The sequence below is a fragment of the Monodon monoceros genome, unplaced genomic scaffold, assembly GCF_005190385.1.
Source record: "Monodon monoceros isolate NGI ecotype Baffin Bay Population unplaced genomic scaffold, NGI_Narwhal_1 Super_Scaffold_21, whole genome shotgun sequence".
Taxonomy (NCBI): domain Eukaryota; kingdom Metazoa; phylum Chordata; class Mammalia; order Artiodactyla; family Monodontidae; genus Monodon; species Monodon monoceros.
This window is the reverse complement of record NW_021703778.1, coordinates 55,685,004-55,704,437: the sequence shown is the minus strand read 5'-3', so window position 1 is coordinate 55,704,437 and position 19,434 is coordinate 55,685,004. Positions and strand designations below refer to the sequence as shown.

Sequence of the window (19,434 nt, the reverse complement as noted above, 5' to 3'; positions counted from 1 at the left end):
ATTTATTTTGCCCCCTACTCACTTCTGAATATGCTGAAATCTATAGCACCACCACCGCCCCCCGCCCCCCAACCAGCCCAAACCTCTGGACTGATGATCGCAGTTCTGGGAGGATGGCACATGACCTTCTCCTAACTTCCAGCCAGGCCAACACAGCCACATCCGACATGTGCAGTGGCTCCTCGAGGTAAACCCAGGCCACTACAGAGCCACCATAGGATACCCCAGACCTACTCACACTCTTTTCCAATTCCTCCCAGCTTTGACTCTTGGTTTCCCTCTTTGTTGGAGCAGCTCTTACCTCTTGGCATGATCTTTGAAATTGGCCTCTTCCATTTTGATTGCTGGAGGTCCCTGAAGACTCACCCCTCTATTGCTTTTCCTCTTTGTCACCTTAGAACAGACAGCTGGCTCCAGCTTCAGACAATCAGAACCCAAGCTCTTGCCAGGTTTCCTGGGCTAGACTGGCCATCCCCACTCTCATGGGAAAGGAAAGGGCCATAACCCAAGTCAAGTACTCCCTCATGAAAACTCTCCAGGAGCCTCCCCTGGTTACAGGGCTACATACTTCCTGCTGGTTTACCAGACCTTCAAATGGTTGGATACATCAACGGGGGCCAGGCAGAACTGGGCACCCCAAAGAGGCACCACTGCTGTGGTCAGTCTGGGGTATCCTGACCACAAGGTCTCTATCACTGACCATCACATAAGCTACCACATTTCCCAGAAAGAAGGGAAACAGACTGGGAAACAAAACAGGAAAACAGCCAGAGAACAGAAAAGGAAAAAAAATCAAATCTATCAATCAATAACATCTCAGACACCGAGGCTCCTCCCAGACTTTTGCATAGTGTCTGCAGCCCGAAGTATGTTCTTTCTGGTGCCAAGATCTTGGATCCAGAGTCGAAACAGGGTTTCTGAATTCCTAACTCCTTGGTACCATTTAGGATTACTCTGAACGCTAGGTGCGCAGGTGGCCCAGCTACCAGTATTCAGGAGAACTGCTACTGCATATCCATTCCTGGGGTCCCACCGAACGAGAAGCTCTAAATGAGTAATGTAGCCTAGCAACCTGAAGGCCCAGGGCACCTGGCATTCAGAACTGAGGCTGGGCAGTCCCTCTCCCAAAGCCCTCACCACAGCTCCTGCATCACCGCTGTCCTTCCAGGGGCCCTGCACACGCCTCGCTCTGATCGTTCCGCTCTTTCTGGAAAACTTGCTCTCTGCTCATTGAGCTCAATCATGCTGCTTCTCAGCCTTCTCCTAAGCTCCCTGGTGCAGCTGTGCACCCCTTCTGTACCCCCATTTATTACTCTGACTGCTCCTGTACTCCTAACCCCCTAAGAACCATCTGTAGATTAACCCGGATCAGGAGGTAATTTACCATAGCTGTTCCTCAGACCACTGCTCTGAGAACAGAAGACAGCAGCTTCCCTCTTATTATTCTTTCACTACCCTAACACTGGATGTTAACTGGGATTTTATGGAAGATTTGACATTATAATTTATTTTTTCCTTCACAATTAAATTAGTCTAACAATAACCATGCTGCCATAGAAACAGCTCCGTATTTCTACAGCAATCCTCGGTTATCTGCCCAGTTTGCCAGTGCCCAACTTTACCTTCTTAATAAAATGACATTATGAGTGGTGCACAAGCCATTGGATGTGCATGATTCAGAGCAGCTGGGAGGCTGCATAGAGAAGGCAGCAGCCTAGCAGCCCGTGCTTCCGCTCCCCGTGGCCAGGGCACAAAAGCTCAGAGATGGCATTTATTCCAATCCACGTTTATCTAGTGCCTCCCCTGTGTCAGTTTCTGTGCCGTGATGCAACAGAGACACAGCCCCACTGCTAATCTCAATCTCCTATGGAAAACACACAAATCCTAAAGTAAGTAAACAAAAGGATGAACACTGTCACAGTGCTAAGAAAGCAATAAATGGGGTCTGTTTTAGACAGAGAGGTCAGGGTAAGCTGGAGGCCCTGACATTTAAGCTGGAGCTTTTAGGAGGTGAAAAACAGGGATGCGGGTCAGGGGGAAGAAGACCCTGAGATGGGAGAAGAACTTGACAAGTTTGGGGAATGAAGTGAGGACAGTGGGGCCCAGGCTTAGTGAGGGTAGGAGAGATGCAGTCAGAGAGGTGGGCAAGGTGAGCTCTGCCAGGACTCTGACGACCACGGCAATGATTTGGGACTTTAAGCAGGGAACTGACATGATCTGATTCGTGTTTTAAAAAGACCATAGTTACTATGAAGTTATCAGTGATTCCAGTCATACCTTTGGGCCCAAGTCACTGCTTATAGCTGAGGAACCTGGACAGGTGACTGGTATTCACTTTTCCTCCAAAGAGGAGCTCAGGGTCAGGAGGTAGGGAGGAGGATTTTCCTTGTCTTAGTTCAGAGCTCACCCACTGTGTGGAGCAACATCCCCTTACTCCTCAGGCCTTTCCAGATCTATCAGAGTGTTTCTTGCTGGACCACATGCTCCTTGAGGGCAGGGCAGGGTCTCATTCCCTGTGATCCCAGCACATGGCACAGGGCTCTGCACCCAGGAGGTGGTTGGTACATGCTGGATGAACAGACGATTGACTGCAATGGCCTCTAATGGTAGCAAATGGAATAGAGGCAGCGCCTCGACCTGGAGTAGACCCCTGAAGCTAGGAAAGCCCCGGGCTAAGAGGAACACGCCAATGCCGTGAGACCCTCTTTTAAGCCCGACGCTACTTTACACTTCCAAAACTGCTTCTTGGGGCTTAAGATTTTTTTTACAAAACTAATGTGAGTACCATTACACTCTAAGTATTCAGTTAATTAGCCTACATATTCCTTTTTCTTTCCCCCTTACTCAAGCAGATTATTTCTATAAATTATGGTTACCTGCATGTGTTTCAGAAGCAAGATTCATACCTTTCTAATGACAATTTTCTTTCTTTTGAACTGGTAGCTTTTTTGTTGTTGTTGGCTATTCAGATCTTTAATTTCTCTGCACAACAGTCTGTGTGTTTTTTTAAATTTTATTGAAGCATAGTTGATTTACAATATTATATTAGTTTCAGGTGTACAACATAGTGATTCAATATTTTTATAGATTAATTCCGTTTAAAGTTATTAAAAAGAATGTTTATATTTCCCTGTGCTGTACAATAGATCTTGTTGCTTACTTATTTTATACATAGTAGTTTGTGTTTCTTAATCTCGTACCTCTGTCTCACCCTTCCTCTCCTCCCTCTCCCCTCTGGTAACCACTAGTTTGTTCTCGATACCTGCAGCCTTCATATTCTGCCACGGTTCTTTTTTTTTTTTTTTTTTTTTTTTAATTAATAAACTTTATTTTTTTGGAGCAGCTTTAGGTTAGCAGAGGAAAGTACAGAGAGTTCCTGTGTCCCCCCACCCTTCCCCACACTCACAGCCTCCTCTCTAATGACAGCCCACAGCACAGTGTACATTTGTTACAGCTGATAAACCCACACTGACATCATTATCACCCCGAATCTACAGTTTACATTAGGGCTCACTCTTGGTGGTGTACAGTCTGTGGGTCTGGACAAGTGTACACAGACATGTATCCACCAGCCACGGTTCTTTTTAATACTGAATCCAATTCGTGGTCTTATTTCCCCCTTTCAGGCCAGTTCTGTTACTTGACCTTCCATGACAATACCTTACGAGTACCTACATTCCCAGATGCTGCCAGTGGCCTTACCTTTCTTTTCTCCAGTGAAGGGCACAAAGTCTTCCCTGTCTTTCTGTTCTAAAGCCTCCTTCTCCAGGTACATGAGGAGGTGCTCGCGGTCAAACGGGCCGGTGGCTGCTTTCTGTGTCTGGTCTTTCTGTCGAAATCCAGCTGGCAGCAGTGCACTCTGACAAGACAGAGGCGTGAGCAGGAAGCAGGGTGTATGCCTGACTGACACCTGTTACCTCCCCTACCCCTGCAGTGTATGGGGAGATGTGGGTGTGAGCTGAGGGCTAGGGCTCTGGCATATCTTTGAGGCCCCACCTGCTCTAACATTCTGTGCTGAGACGGGGGCTCCTGGTGAGCTCAGGCAGAACATACATGGCTGGAGCAGCCTGTCTCCTGCAGCTGCCTTCTAGAACGTGGTAGCAAAGGCCAGCCACCCTTCACAACCTTTTTCTTCGTAGATCCCTCTTAGGTTTGGCCAGGTCTGTGCTCCCAGGCAGGTGTGTGGATGAGCCAATGCGACCACATTCTGTTATTTCTAACCTCTCCTGGGAAACATCCAAGCTGGTAAGTGAGTATTATGGTAGATGCTGATACCTCCTTGATTAAATATAGAGGTATCTTTCTTAAGTTTAAAAAAGTAAAAAAAGGATACTAGTATTTTTTTAAAGTAAAAACAATATCCAAATTATCTGGCATAATGGAATATCATATAAATATTTTAGTGACATTTTCATTTATAGTAAAATCACTATTTTAGATGCCTCCTATTCTACGTCTGAGATAATATTAGCAGGGCTGAAGAAAGTGCTTGCTAAACAATCACTATAACAAGGTAATTACCTTTTCAAGAGCTCATAAAAATATGAGAAGCTCCATTTAAATTTACCTGATATTATGGTTACATTTATTTATTTATTTATTTTAATTTTTTAACACTTAAAAATATTTGGTTTTGGCCATACCATGTGGTATGTGGGATCTTAGTTCCCTGACCAGAGATCGAACCCGCACCCCCTGCACTGGGAGCGTGGCGTCTTAACCGCTGGACCGTCAGGGAACTCTCTCATTACATTTACTCTAATCTATCCATTGTTGTGGGATCATCAAAGATTTCAAGTTGTTTATACATGTTAAAGAAACAAGATATAAAAAAGATCTGCTTTTGTGGTTAAAGATCTGGTTTAAATACCATCTCTGACATTTACCAGTATAGGATCTTACGTAAATTACTTCTCCTGGTGTGTCTCCTCATTTATGAAATGGGGATAATACAATTTATCTCAAGCGCTTCTGGGCCCAGCAGAATATATGAATCGTAGAGGAAACTCAGTCATATTTGTTTCCTCTCCCTCTTCCTTTCTTTTTCCGTAAGTCAGTCTAGTCCTTCTTCAGCCAATGGAAAATATTTTCCCCCATTGACATTAAACTGGTTTTTGAGAAATACAATTGCTGTATCATAGATGTGGCTACTGAGGTTCTCCATGGGTTTATAAAAGTAATGACCCACAGCCAATCAGGGAAGAACACATAATTTCCATTTAGAGATCAGGAATTTCTACACTATTGTTTAAGGACCACACCACACCGTTTATCCCATCATATCACTAACCACCTGCTTCAGTTCCAGGTCACTAACCTCGGGATCTAGGTCATCAAGAACATTTTCCAACTGTTTCAGTTCGTCTTCTGAGAGTTTGCCAAGAAGCTCATCTTCGTCAATGTTCTTGTATTTCTCCAGGTCTTTTTGAAAGGGGAGTGCCATGGTTTCCTATACGCCTTTCTCATGGGCCATGAACATTTAACCGCACCAGCTTCCTGAGATTTCAGAATACTGCTGAGAAGAAAGAAACACTGTTATCTCCTTTGGGTGAACAGGACTTATTAACTAGCAGGAGACAGGGCTATGCTACGTGCCAATGGGGTCTGTCCCCTGACGAATAACTCAACAAAGTAAGTAATATCACCTTCATTCGCAGAGCAGCCCGACTGCTTATAAAGTATTTTCATATGTTATCTCACTTATTTAGATCTTTACAATGACCTGGAAAGGAAGCCTGGACAGATATCGATATCCCATTTTACAGATGAAGATTCTCAGGTCGAAGGGGCTGAGCGCCTTGCTGGAGGGGCTGGAGCTGGGATGTGCCAGGCCCTTGAGTCCCTGTGTAGTGAATGCCTTCCCACCAGAGGACTCTGCCTCCTGCTTTCTACAGAGAACAATGAGGAACAATGCACTAATTGTCAGGCAGTGTAAGGAGCAGACTTGTGTCTTTTCAGAGGGAGAGTGATGTGAAGAATACAAAATGCGGTTCATTCAGGAAAGAGTTTGGACGTCCATGTGAGAAAGCATCGTCCAGAACCTCCCCGGCAATTAAGCTAAGTAAGAGTCTAAAATCCTGGTACTCTCTCCACTTTTCTCCCCTCTTTTCTTCTTTTTTCATCTCCCATTCTCTTTCTAGTCTCATTTCCTTTTTGTTTCTTAAGCCATCCTCCCTAATTCTTTATACCCCTAGTCCATTCTTTTTTTCAACCTCCTCTTTTTATACCACCTCCCTCCTAAACTTCCACTCAAAACAAAATTTTTCCTCAATCCCTTCTTTCTGGCAGAGGATTTTACAGTTCTTCCCTCAAAAGATAATACTGCATTCAGGAAATAGCAATGTACTTAACTGATTGTGTTTCTCCTTTGGCCGTATTAATATCAAGCAGATCTTTCAAAGCAATGAATACTTGCTGTCAACCTACTATTTGCCAGGTATGGTTCTAAAAAACAGGAATACACAGATAAAACAAGATATGACCCTTTCCCCAAGGAGAACACAACTCAGTGAGACATACATACATAGGGATAATACCACTGGATAAGTGTGTGGACTAAGAATGCCACCTGCCATATCAGCAAAGGATGCAACCCTCAAACACTACAGCCACCCCCAATGGGGCACCCTCAGGGGACTCAGGATGGGAAAGAACAGAATACTGGCCCTAGACAGTTAAGGTGTATATCACAGGAATTACTTCAGTGAGCCCAGACTTTTGCATCTTCCCCTTGTTGACTTAAAAAAAAAAAAATACATGCACAACGTGAGAGTTGCGAGTTAAATTTTATTTGGGGCAAAATGAGGACTGCAGACCGGGAGAGAGCGTTTCGGATAACTCTGTGAAACTGCTCCAAGGAGGAGAGGGGAGGAGCTAGGATATGTAGGAGTTTTGCAACAAAGAGCAGGTAATTGGGAACGTCAAAAGATTATTGTTAAATAAAGAAAACCAGACATCTCAAGTTAAGGAATTTAGTGCTTTTCTAAGTACGGGAAGATGAAAGAGTCTGGGCTCACTGAAATCATTCCTTTGATTATGCACCTTGTCTATCTGGGGCCTGTGTTTTCACATCCTGAGTTTCCGCAGGGCTCACCGCAGGGAGTGGCTGCAGTCTGCTGGCTGCTAGATGGCAGGTATTCTTTTCAGCCCTGAGTTTCCTCAGGGCTCACCAGCTCACGTTGGAGGGCTGCAACCATTGGTGACTGTGACATCCTCTGTTTACTGATATGGCAGGAAATATTCCATTTATAAATATTCCATTTATCATCCTACACAGAAAAGTGCTGAATTCATTAACTTGAGATGTTTGGTTTTAACTAATAGTAATCTTTTGATGTTCGGACTCCCTGGGTTTTCTAGCAAAAACCCCTGTACATCCTGGCTCCTGTCATACACGGCTATCTGAGAAACTGCCTCCTGGGCTTGAGTCCTCAGAAAGTCCGCTGAAGAAAACATAATTCTCAACTTTTAGGTTGTGCGCTTTTTTTTTTTTTCAGTTGACAAGTGTTATAACAGAAGTCATGCCCACAGCAGGTTTAAAACACATGAGGAAATAATCCTTGGATGGGGATGGGGGTTTTGAGTTGACACTGAAAGAAGTTGTGTTTGAGCCTTGAAGGAAGAGGTCCTAAGGTGGATGTGGGCAGGGAAGGCTCCTTCCAGGAAAATGGAACAGCATAAACAAAGGCACAAAGATAAGAAAGTACATGATGCTTGGTGAATGGCTGGTGTGGCTAGAGGTGAGCAGGGGGAAGAGGAGAGGAAACAACTAAAGAAGAAGAAGGGACAACTGTGAAGGGCCTTTCCTATACGTCTTGCCAAAGAACCTGGGCTTTATTCTGTTGGAGATGGGGAGTCACCACAAATGCTTAAAGTAGAGGAATTGATCTGAGAAGACCTGTTTTCAATAAGGTAATTCAAATGGTAATGAAAAACAGGTTGTCATGGAAAGAGAATGGTTGTGGGTGGGGCCACTTAAGAGCTATTGGAATGTTGTTCCTCTGTCCTTACTTCAACTGCTCACCATTTTCCAGTTTGTGATTTTTTATTTTGGTGTCTTTTCCATATACAATGTAACTCTCTTTCCCTTCCATCAACCCACCTTCTTTTAAGCTTTAATTGTAATATTCCAGTAAAAAAAAATAAAGCCAAACCAAAACAAACAAAAAAAATCCTCTCCCACTAAAGTCAAAGAAACCAACTGGGTCATATACACTTTGTTCTGGTCCCAGCTACCACTAATTTATTGTGTAAGTCTAAGAATGTCGCCTGCCATATCAGCAAAGGATGCCCTCAGCCACTTACAGCCATCCCCAGCAGTGCACCCTGAAGGGACTCAGGATGAGAAAGAACAGGATACTGGCCCTAGATAGTTAAGGTGTATATCTGCCAGGCTCTTAGCCTGAACTGACTGAATTACCCTAACCAATAGATTCTAAGATGCACAGTTTCCCACACTTAACACTCAGAAATTGTGTGTCCTGCAACTAATGGTCCTACAATTATTGTCGACCCAGCAGCGGCCAAGATGTCATACTTGTCATTGCCTATGTATGCATAAATAACAAAAGCACCAGCTTCAAAACTAGCAAAAGGTGTGTCAGGAGTTTGGAAAATATCTCAGGGACTTTTTAAAATAGTGGAATACTCTTTTAAAACCTAACATAATTTACAGAGTAGATTTAAGAGCCAACATCAAAGGCTTTTAGTTCTTTTACAGATTTTTTTTTTTTAATTACCACTCTTGATGGCACAGAGGAGATACTGTGTGGAAAAGACGAGACACTGATGAATGTGAGTGATTCCAAAAGTTGGAGTCTGAACATGAAGGAGCTTTAAGAATATTAACCAGGGGCTTCCGTGGTGGTGCAGTGGTTAAGAATCCGCCTGCCAATGCAGGGAACATGGGTTCGAGCCCTGGTCTGGGAAGATCCCACATGCCGCCGAGCAACTAAGCCCATGCACCACAACTACTGAATCCCGCGCACCTACAGCCCGTGCTCCGCAACGAGAGAAGCCACCACAATGAGAAGCCCATGCACCGCAACGAAGAGTGGCCCCTGCTGGCCACAAGTAGAGAAAGCCTGTGCACAGCAACGAAGACCCAACGTAGCCAAAAATTAATTAATTAGTTTTTTTTTTAAAAAAAAATATTAACCCATTCATTTCCATTTTCCCTTTTTATGTATGCACAGAGGTGATATATTATTTTTTTAATGTATGTGTATTCATAGCAGCTTTATCTGTAATAGCCCAAACCGTAAATAACCTGAATGATCATTAGTAGGTGAGTGGATAAACAAATTGTGGTATATCCACATAATGGAATCTACTCAGAAATAAAAAGTAATGAACTATTGATACACACAGTAACATGGATGAGCCTCAAAACAATTATACTGAATGAAAGAAGCCAGATCAAAAAGAATGTATACGGCATGATTCCATTTGTCTAAAATTCTAGAAAATGTAACCTGCTCTATATGACAGCAAGCAAATCAGTAGCTGCTTAGGGATGGGAGAGAGGTAGGGAGGGGAAGAGGCTTACGAAGGGGCATGAGGAAATTTGGGGGGTTTGATTGTGATGGCTTCACAGGTGCATGCATATGTCAAAATTCATCAAATTGCATCGGTTTAAATATGTGCAATTTGTTGAATGGCAGTTCAAAAAATCTATGTGTAAGTCTAAAACAGCTCTTCAATAAAGTAAAAAAAATTATATTTTTAAGAAGGGTCACTTTTTTTTTTTTCTTTCTTTTTGGCCACACCGTGTGGCTTGCAGGATCTTAGTTCCCTGACCAGGGACTGAACCTGGGCCCTGGCAGTGAAAGTGTCAAGTCCTAACCACTGGACCGACAGGGAATTCCCAAGAAGGGTCACATTTTAATTGGCAGCATTTTTCTTCTCGGTGGTATGTAAAATACTGGTGCATTTTACAACTGATGGTATCTTAGAGTTGATAAGGCTCTATTTGCAGTTCTATTCCAGGATTCTACAACTATACCCCAACTTCTTATCTTCCCCTGAAACAGACTTGCTCTCCTGGTTTTCTGGATCATACTATTAATCTACCAGTCAGTCACTGCCAAAACTCAGACCACTTGAGTTTCTTTTCCTTCTTTCCCTGGGTCGTTGGTTAACACCTCCTGTGGATTCTTATTGCACAATACTTTTCACACCATCTCTTCCTGGCACTCTTGCTTTAGATCTTTGTTCTTTCAGACCTGGAGTACTCTCATTGCATCTTGAAAGGATTCTATTCTTCCCTCTAAGCCACCCAGAGCACCATGGTTAGATCATCTTTCTTCACACTGCTAACAAGCCACTTCCCTGATTAAGGACTTACAATGGCTCCCTCTTGTCTACACAATGAAATTCACACAGTCTAGCATCCCAAACTCCTACTATTTGGCTTTGATCTGCACTTTCTGTTTTCTGTCTTCATTACTTTCCTAGGGAGCCCTCCAATCCAGCCAAAATTGTTTATTCGCTCTCTGTGGTCGGCAGAATAATGGCCCCCTAAAGATGTCCATATGCTAATCCCCAGAACCTGGGAATATGTTACTTTACATGGCAAAAGGGACTGCGTGGGATTAAATCAAGGATCTTAAACTAGGAGACTATCCTGGATTATCTGGGTGGGTGCAATGTAATCACAGGGCTCTTAAAATATGGAAGAGGAAGGCAGAAGAGTCAGAGAATGAGATGTGATGACCAAAGCACAGGGACAGAGTGATGCAATTGCTGGCTTTGAAGATGGAGGAGGCGGCCGAGAGCCAAGAAATGTGTGCATCCTTTAGAAGCTGGAAAAGGCCTGGAAATGAATTCTCCCCAGAGCCTTCAGAAAAGAATGCAGCCCTGCTGACGCCCTCATTTTAGCCCAAAGAAACCTGCTTTGGACTTCCAACCTCCAAAATGGCGCGATAATAAATTTGTGTTGTTTTAGGCCCCTGCATTTGTGACAGCAGCAACAGGAAACTAATATACTCTCTTATTCATAGACTTCCATTTTCCGAGATAATTGTTCTGGATATCTCGTTTGCCCTCCCAATTCACTTCCCACCCTGCTCTGTACCCTAGGAAGACGTTGTATTTACACGGCATCAAGGCTCCCTTGCTCTCTGGCTTCTGTTTGGCCAACAGGAGGCACTAGCAGGAAAATGGAGGGCAGGCGGAGAGGGAGGTTTGTCCGGAAGGGCCACATTGCCTACCAGGAAGCCCCCTCTACACAGCTGTCCCTACGCCCTTGCTGACTTCAGGCCTGGGGGTGGTGAAGGGTTCCTATGTGGCTAGTGCCAGATTTCTGCCTTGTTGGATTCCTCAAACCCTCCCTACAACTTTGTAAATAGTCTCTTTATTAAAATTCCCTCAAATTATTCAGTTTGAGTGTGTCCTCTGTTTCTTGTTGGGACCTTGGCTGATATGGTAATATTACTTGGAATGCCCTTCTCTATTCTTATGGTCAATCCACGTGCTCTGCTTTTGAGACCTGCCTCAGATCCCAGCTCTGCAGGACCACAGAACGTCAGGGCTGAGTGAGGCCTTAACGATCATCCAGTCCAGCAACACAGATGGTTTTTCTGATGCCTCTCTGATCACTCCTTGGTCTCTTTTGGCAATTCTTCTTCCTCTACCTTAAATACTGGCATGTTACAAGATCCTGTCTTAGCATTTCTTTTCTTACACTGTAAACTTTCCCTGGGGAAACTCATCCCCTCCAAAGTTTTCATTATAATCCATAACCTGAAGACCCCCAAATCCATATCTTTGATTTAGACTTTGTTCCTTGAGGGTTACGTCCATATATTTCCACTGCCGAACCAACATCTCTACTTCACTGAATCAGCCATCTCAAATGTCAGAAGTATTCACATCATCTTTCCTTCCAAATAGCTTCTCCTCTGGAACTTCCAATTTTAGAAATTTGGCCAAGAAACCAGGGAGCCATCCTTGACATCTTCTCTTCCTTGTCTCCTCCCCGCCCACCAATAACCAAATCTGGTCCATACCTAAACATGTTGCGAATCCGCCTACGTCACTTGCCTGCGCTGCCTCATCCAGCCTTAGTCCATCTGCATCCATTCTCCATACAAATGGCCAAAGTGATCTTTTTAACCAACTCTGCCCTAGTTACTTAAAATCCTCCAGTGGCTTCCCTTCGCTTGGAGGGTAAGGTTCAAATTCAGTCTGACCTCTGTCATTCCCATCAGCCTCATCCTGCACTGCACTCCCCATCTCCTCCTGGCTTCAGCCCCCTGGACCACTTCCAACTCCTGGATCATGCCTTATGTTGTTTCCTCTGCTCAAAGCACTCTTACCCCCTCTTTCTCTGGCTGACTGGTAGCCAACTCATCTTCCAGTCTCAATGTAAGCTTCAGTTCCTCAGAGAGGCCTTCTTCAGACCCCCAGGCAGGTCTGAGTCACTCCCCACTCCATGGCACACCCCTTATTCAGAGCTCTCCTTGACTTTATTACAATTGCTTGTTTTATCTCTGTCGTCCTTGCTAAGCTCTGTGAGGGTAGAGACTGTATCAGTTTTAGTCATTGTTATAATCCTGGCTCTCAGCACAGGTCCTGACCCAGAGAAGACATCCAACAAGTATTGTGCAACAAATGTCAAAAGAAGGAAATGAGCTCAGAGAGGTCAAGTGACCCGTTGGTCCAGAGATCATTCCACCATATCCACAGCCTGCACTCTCTGTCACGGAACATTCTGAGGCCACCTAAACGCACAGAAGTTGCTCTGTTTCCTACATCTCGTTGCCTATGTCACCAGTTGAGTGTTCTTCCCTCTCTCATTATTTTTTATGTATGCTACATAAATGGTTCTCTCTCCAACTACACCACCAACTCGCAGAGGACAGGGATGATGTCATAATTCTTTATACTCCTGGGCTTCTTGTACATACAGTCAACAAGTATCTACTGAAAGTCCACCTTTTCCAATGCTGGGACAAAAGCAGTGAACAGAACAGATGATATCTTGTGCCCTAACTGAGCTTACAGTTTGGCAGTGAGAGAGACTTTAACTAAGTAGTTACAATAACATGTTAATACTATGTAACAGTACCTGTTAAAACAAATTGCGTATGTTGTGCCAGTGCATCGGGGTGGGGGTGGGGGTCTTAAAGCCAGAGGAGAAAAAAAGTGTATCCTCCGGGAGCACAATTCTGATTTAAAGATTTGGGGGAAAGCTGGTTTTATTTTTAATAACAAATATAGATATATGTGAAAACATTATTCACATAGCTTTTAAAGTCAAATCACAGATTTCTAGCTCATGGCTAGCCTGCTTTAGCCCCTACCCAGGCCTCCCAGAGTTCGTATTTGTCCTCTTCAGAAAGTTTCCAAAGAGTTGCCGCAGCCTCACCTCCGGCAGAGTGTGTCCCATGGCAAGCTCTCAACATGCAACGAGAAACTAATATGCACACTGCAGTGAAGCAAGCGCCAAACAGAGCTTCCAGGAGTCCAGGTAGGCATGTACATACACCAACTGGTTAGAAAATGGACAAGAGGAGCAAGGACTTGAGCTGAAGGGAGGATGACTTGGGCCCTCTGATAACTCTTCCTGTTACCAAAGATACAAGCCCTGAAAAGGAAAACAAGCAGTGTGGCTTCCTTCGCTTCTCTTTCCGCTACCTTATTTGTATAACTGTGGTATGAAAGAGGAAAATCAGATACAGCACGAAGTGCCCAGCCTTTGGCCCTCCCTCCCCACACGATTAAAACCAAAGCCAAAACAAGCAGCCCTATTTATTAAATCTGATCCAAACCAAAGACCAATTTTTACAAAAGAGTAAGAAAAAAATACTTGTAAAACCTAGTGAGAAGTTTTTTAAATGGGTAAAACAGTGCCATAAATTGTTCTGGAGTACATACATATCTGGGAAAGCTACAAAGGACTGCACATGGAAAAGACAGACACCACGTAGCGAGGGGAGGGGGAGTTAATTGGGGAAGGAGGACTTGGGCTTCCACCACACTGATGATGATTTAGTCCCAAGAGGGGTAGTCAGTAAGTGAGAAGTTCTTATTCTGTATTATATATCTTCAATATTTTATAGTAATCTCTAAGCAATCAGTGAACCAGTTTGCACAAGAGCCAAATCTACATTTTCTAAAACTAGTAAATTAGAAAAGAATCAGCTTATCAATATATCCTCCAACAAAACAGGAATTGATCCTATATATTTAATTCCTTTCTAGCTGCAGGGAAATACAAAGATGTGTACAAAACACATAGTCTGTGTTTTGGAATCTAGCTATTTGAAGATGGCCCATTCAAGTCTGTTTTTTTTTTTTTAAATAACCGAATGGCTCCTGCCATATCCTGGGAAATATCTGCAGGCGATGCAGGACAGAGAATGGGGTGTGATGAGGAGGAATTTCAGGCAAAAAAATATGAGGAGGCAATTGGAAGGGGCAAGCTGAATGGGGAATGAGGAACACGTCTTACCAGAATGAAGAGTTTGTCTCTGAGATCATTTGTTCTTAACTTCCCAATCTTACAACGCAAAAGTTGCCATAGCTCCAACTGCGCTTGAAAACTGTCTCCTTTTAAAACAATGTGCCCACCAGTAACCACCCCCTCCAGGTTCAGAAGAGGACAGAAGACAAAAAGCATAGGCCTTGGAGTCAGCCAGCCCTTGAACTGATGGTTACAGATCCATGTGCGAGTGACAACCTCTCCAAGTCTCTGTCCCTTCCTCTGTAAAACAGGCAAAGAGCAGTACTTATTTCAGAGGGTGGTTCCCTCTGTTAACCTTGTCAGGATCTGTTGAACGTGGAGAGGCAGCACCCTATAGGAGCCCTGGGTCAGCACTGCCAGGTGTAGCAAGCCGCCATGGGTAGGCTGGCCAAAGTATGAGATAGGTTTCCACCTGGGCAGGAAGTTGCCAAGAAGCTTCCTGGCGGGGGCAGAAGGGCTCTAGCATGGAAGTCTCACTGTCTGCCCAGACTGCCACCTGGTTTCTAATTATCTTGGCAGGTCCTATTCCCTGCTGCTGCCCTACCCCTTTGTCAGGCCCTATTCTCTGTTTTCTGAGGAGTTCTTGTTTCTTGACTTCTAACTCCTTGCCTTCCACATGGGTGTCTGGGTCTTTTTGGTTTTCAACTGCCTATTGGTTCTAGCCATGTCCCCTCATCTTGGCTTCAGGAAGTTATGGGCTTCTCACTTCCTGACTGGCACTATGGGTTCTCTACTTTTTGTCTTTTCTACCTGCTTATGCATCTTTGACCCACCTATCTTCTCTCCTTCTCCGGCATCTGTATCCCAGTTAGGTTTTGATCAAAGCTTTGTTATGACTTACAGGTGCTGTGTGCACCTTGACTCATGACTGCTTATCAAGATGATATGCAAAATATTTAACTGGTATGAAATGGGCACTGTCCTATCAGAATGGTTGTCAGCTATCAACGACAGGGATGGCTGACCCTGTATATACTGGCTGAACAGTAGCCCAGCTCCCTAGCCTCAAGACCCCTCCCACTGTTCTGACAAGAGGCCTCCTGGTTCTTTCACTGGGCTGGTGCCTCAGACTGGCTCCTTACTCCTCATGTCCTGGCTCGGCATGGCTGGCCTTGCACCTTGTTTCATGAGCTCCTATTACCCACAGTCCTAGAGCTGACCTTCTCATTCCTACTCTACTCAGCCATCACCAGGGAAACCCAGGAATACTGGCGACACACAGGAAAGAAATGGGGTAGCCTTGATGCCAAAAGAGGGGGGCAAAACATAAAAGCATATATATATAAATCTCAGGTACAGGAAAAACATCCTTGCAGCAAAAGGTTCTGTATAAAATTAAGTGCTGTATCTTAAGAATTGGTTCTGTTTTCTTGGTCTGGTAATAGGTAATAGTTCTCTTCTGCATCTGCCTTCTATGAGCCTCTTTGAGCCACATGGGTGCAGATCTTGAACTGAGAGAGGAAAGGGATAGCACTTTCAGAATGGTTCTTGGGTAAGGCTAGAATTTCTAAGGTTTGGGAATTATTAATACTTTAAGGTTGGAGTTAGGGGATGAGATGTCTTAAGAATAAATGATTCATAGTAGTCAAGACAAACCAAAAAACAGAACTTCCCCTGACCCAACTCACACCTCCAATAGGATTTAAATCTTGGGAACTTGAAGCCACAGACTCACTGTGAGTCCCCCGCGGATCCACTGCTTTTTTCTGTCACTAACCACGCTGTCCTCTACAATCCTTTCCTTTGTTTACTTATCTATTTTATTGATCACCTCAATTTTTATTTAAAAAGTTCAAATCTACAGAAAATGTAAAATAGTACAATAAACACCTGTATACCACTCTCTTTAATTCACCACCTGTCATCACTTTGCTGCATTCTCGAGTGTCCTCCCCAGCTCTTCAAATCCCCCTCCACCCTGAACCCACTGAAAGTTGCAGACGTCATGACACTGTGCCTCAAATACCCACATCTCAAAAGAAAAAGACAGTGTCCTACATGATCACAGCACCACCACTGCACCTAAGAAAATGAAAAGTAATCCCATAATATTACCTAATATGCAGTCCGTATTCAAATCTCTCCAATTATCCCCAACTCATCGTTTATAGCTATTTTTTATTTATTTTTTCTGATCTAGGATCCAAAGTTCATACATCCTGACTGGTTATTACTTGAATATTTTAATCTATAGTATCCCATTCCCACCGTCTTTTTGGCAGGAACACCACACACGTGAAGTTATGACCTTCTTATTGCATCCCAACAAGAGATGCATGATAGGTGTTGGGAAGCTTGATCATTCAGCTAAGGTGATGACTTCCTCATCTCTCCATTGTAAGGACACATTTTCCCTAGGTAATCTGTGCCGAGATACTTTGAAAAAATGCCGAGATACTTTGAAAAAATGTGAAAATCCTATTCCCCAACAACCTTTTGCTCAAAGGTTTTGTACCCCTGGATGAATCCTTGCCTGAATCAGTTACATTAGGGTTGCATAGCACTGGTTTTCTGGTTCTCTCATTCCTTCTATTGTGTATTTATTATTCAAACAATGACCCATCAATACCCATCCTCTCTATCCTCAGTGTCTGTACTCTCTGCTTACTTTTTGCTGCGGTTTCCTCCCCTCCTCCTTGCTGACCACATCTGACCACTCTGCCCAGCACGGGGGAGCCATTTGCTTCTCCCTTTACCTGCTGATCCCATCACTTCACCTTCAGCAAATTAAAAACAAACACAGAACATCCACAGCCTGTTGCTGTCTACCAATTTATAGTAATTTACAAAAAATAAAAGTTGTAATGCATATTTATTGGGTTAGACTGCAGAGAGTAGATAGAGGAAATTGGTTTTATTTTTTAAAAAATCAGGTTGCCTAAACCCTGAAAAATCTTTCCTCCTCACTAGGTAAAGCCGCTTGCTCTGTCACAGTCAGGTTTTTGTAATGGTGTTGAACACCAGCACCCTCATCTCCTCAGTTCCCTGATAATGAGAGTCTTGGAAGAACAGACGTTTAGAAATCATGTGACCCGAATGCCCCGTTTTACCATGGAGAAAGAGGATAAGAGAGATGAAGGGACTTGTCCAGGGTCCCTCAGCTCCTTAATGGTAGAGCTGGAAATGGGTTTTATAAATACCTTCTCCGATGTTCTTTTCATTCCCTTCCCAAGGACCTGGTGATTCAGATGTTTAGTAGGCAAGAGGAAGCCCGTAGCATTCACAGCCTCCTTCATTGCTAATTTGCATTTTGCCCGCATCACCTTCCCACCTTTGAAAACGTTAAGTAAAAACTCCCTTTAGGAGCCATTAGTATTATTATTATTAAAAAGCAATTTTCATTTCTGCAGGTCAACAGGGAAAATTTTGGAAGACTCAAGGGAGCACAATGCTACCATTACTTTAACCAGAAAAAAAATGAGTCCTGAGAACCTGCATCAGGCCGCTCTCGGAACGCTGCTTTCTCGGAGGCTGAAACGCCCTGCGGGTGACAGCTCCAGCCGGAGTCTAATCTTCCCCGTCGCCTGCTCTAACGCTGCAGTGACAGGCATTAGGCTCCAGGAGCTTGTCAAACGTTAACAAGAGAGGATAAAATGGGGAACAAAGCCCAGCGTAGAAAAACCCGGCTCCGCAGCTCAGGGAGGACAGAGACCGCGCCCTCACTGCGGCGGCCCGGGGGCTGCAGAGACTGCGGAGCCGCAGTGCAGGGCGTGGGACCCACACCCGCCGGGCGCCTCCGGCCCGCGCCGCCCTCTCCTCCGCGCCGCCCTGAGCCGCCCGTAGAGCCGAGGAGGCCAGAGGCGGCCCCGGCCTCGAGCGGCCGCCCGGCCGAGCGCCGACGCCGCGGAGCATCCTCCCGAGGGCAGGGAGGGCGCGGCCGCCCCACGCTGCGGGCCGGGGGCTGCGGACAGCGCCTCGCCCGGGCGGGCCCCCACCCCCCCCTCGGCGCGCTCACCAGTCAGCGCGCCCATCCCGGAGCCGGCGGTGCTGGTAGTCAGTCCGTCTGCCCCGAGGTAGAGGGGCCGGCGAGCAGGGCGGCGCCGTGGCCCGGGCGAGCGAGGCAATCAACAGGCGGCTCCCGGCCGGGCGCGGCGCCGGGGCGCGCGGCTGCTGCGGAGCAGGCTGGGAAGCGTAGTTCGAGGCGGCGTGCGGCGGCCGCGCGGAGGCGGGACCCCGTGCCCACTGGCTGTCACCCCGGGCTTCCTCACCCCTCCCCTGAAGGTGTCCTCGCCCAGAATCTGCGTCCCGACCCCGTAACCGCTGTGCAGGCGAGGAGGACCTCAGCCTTGGGACCAAGCTGTGCGGGCTCTTTGGAGAAGCTCGGGGCTACGGATAGGGTGGGTGGCAAAGGCTCTCCAAGCTTGTGAGGAGCTGTTGGGTGAGTGAGCATCTTTAAGTGGAAGCCTTGTTAACACCGGCTCAGAGACAGAGCAGGCCTGCCCTAGGTTTTATTGGCTTTACGCCGGCCTAGGGCGGGGCGTGGGGAGGAGCACCTGGGGTACATGCCTGGGGGTAGGGAGGTGGGGTGTAGCGAGGCCGATCTAAGGGTTGTGGGTGAGAATGTTCGAGAGCCCACGCACACGCAGTGGCGTCACTAGAGGAGAGGCTGGCTAATTTAGCCTCTCTGTGCCTTAGCATCCTTATCTGTAAGGTAGGCTTAAAGCTTGAAGACATGTTGTGAGGACTAAACGCATTTTAGTACGACAGACGCGCGGGTGCATATGTGAAAGCACCTGTGTGTGGCACTTAGCACCTACTCAATAAATGTTCCTCGGGAGTTGCAGGGGAGACCCGGGCACACTTTCGGCCTCGAAAGCCCTACGTATAATGCTAAGCTAAAGATAGTCGGCCTCGTTGGTCTAGATAAATGTTACAACCCGCCGGGTTTGCTATTGTCACACGTTTAGCAGGCTCACTTCATCCGGAATGTAAACTGTGATGTGTCCTCTATGCCAGGTTCTTGGGAA

At 45.4% G+C, this 19,434-nt stretch overlaps 1 protein-coding gene across 1 annotated transcript in view; it reads right to left on the bottom strand.

Moving 5' to 3' along the window:
- The window catches only part of TMOD2 (tropomodulin 2), a 47,004-nt gene extending 28,492 nt beyond the window's left edge, over nt 1-18,512 (bottom strand). The window contains exons 1-3 of the mRNA XM_029239430.1: nt 18,423-18,512; nt 5,318-5,512; nt 3,703-3,859 (exon numbers count right to left, since the gene is read on the bottom strand). Coding sequence (XP_029095263.1) covers nt 3,703-3,859; nt 5,318-5,443 — 283 coding nt within the window. The 5' untranslated portion in view covers nt 5,444-5,512; nt 18,423-18,512. The remainder of the gene's footprint in view (nt 1-3,702; nt 3,860-5,317; nt 5,513-18,422) is intronic.
- Between the last annotated feature and the right edge of the window lie 922 nt (nt 18,513-19,434).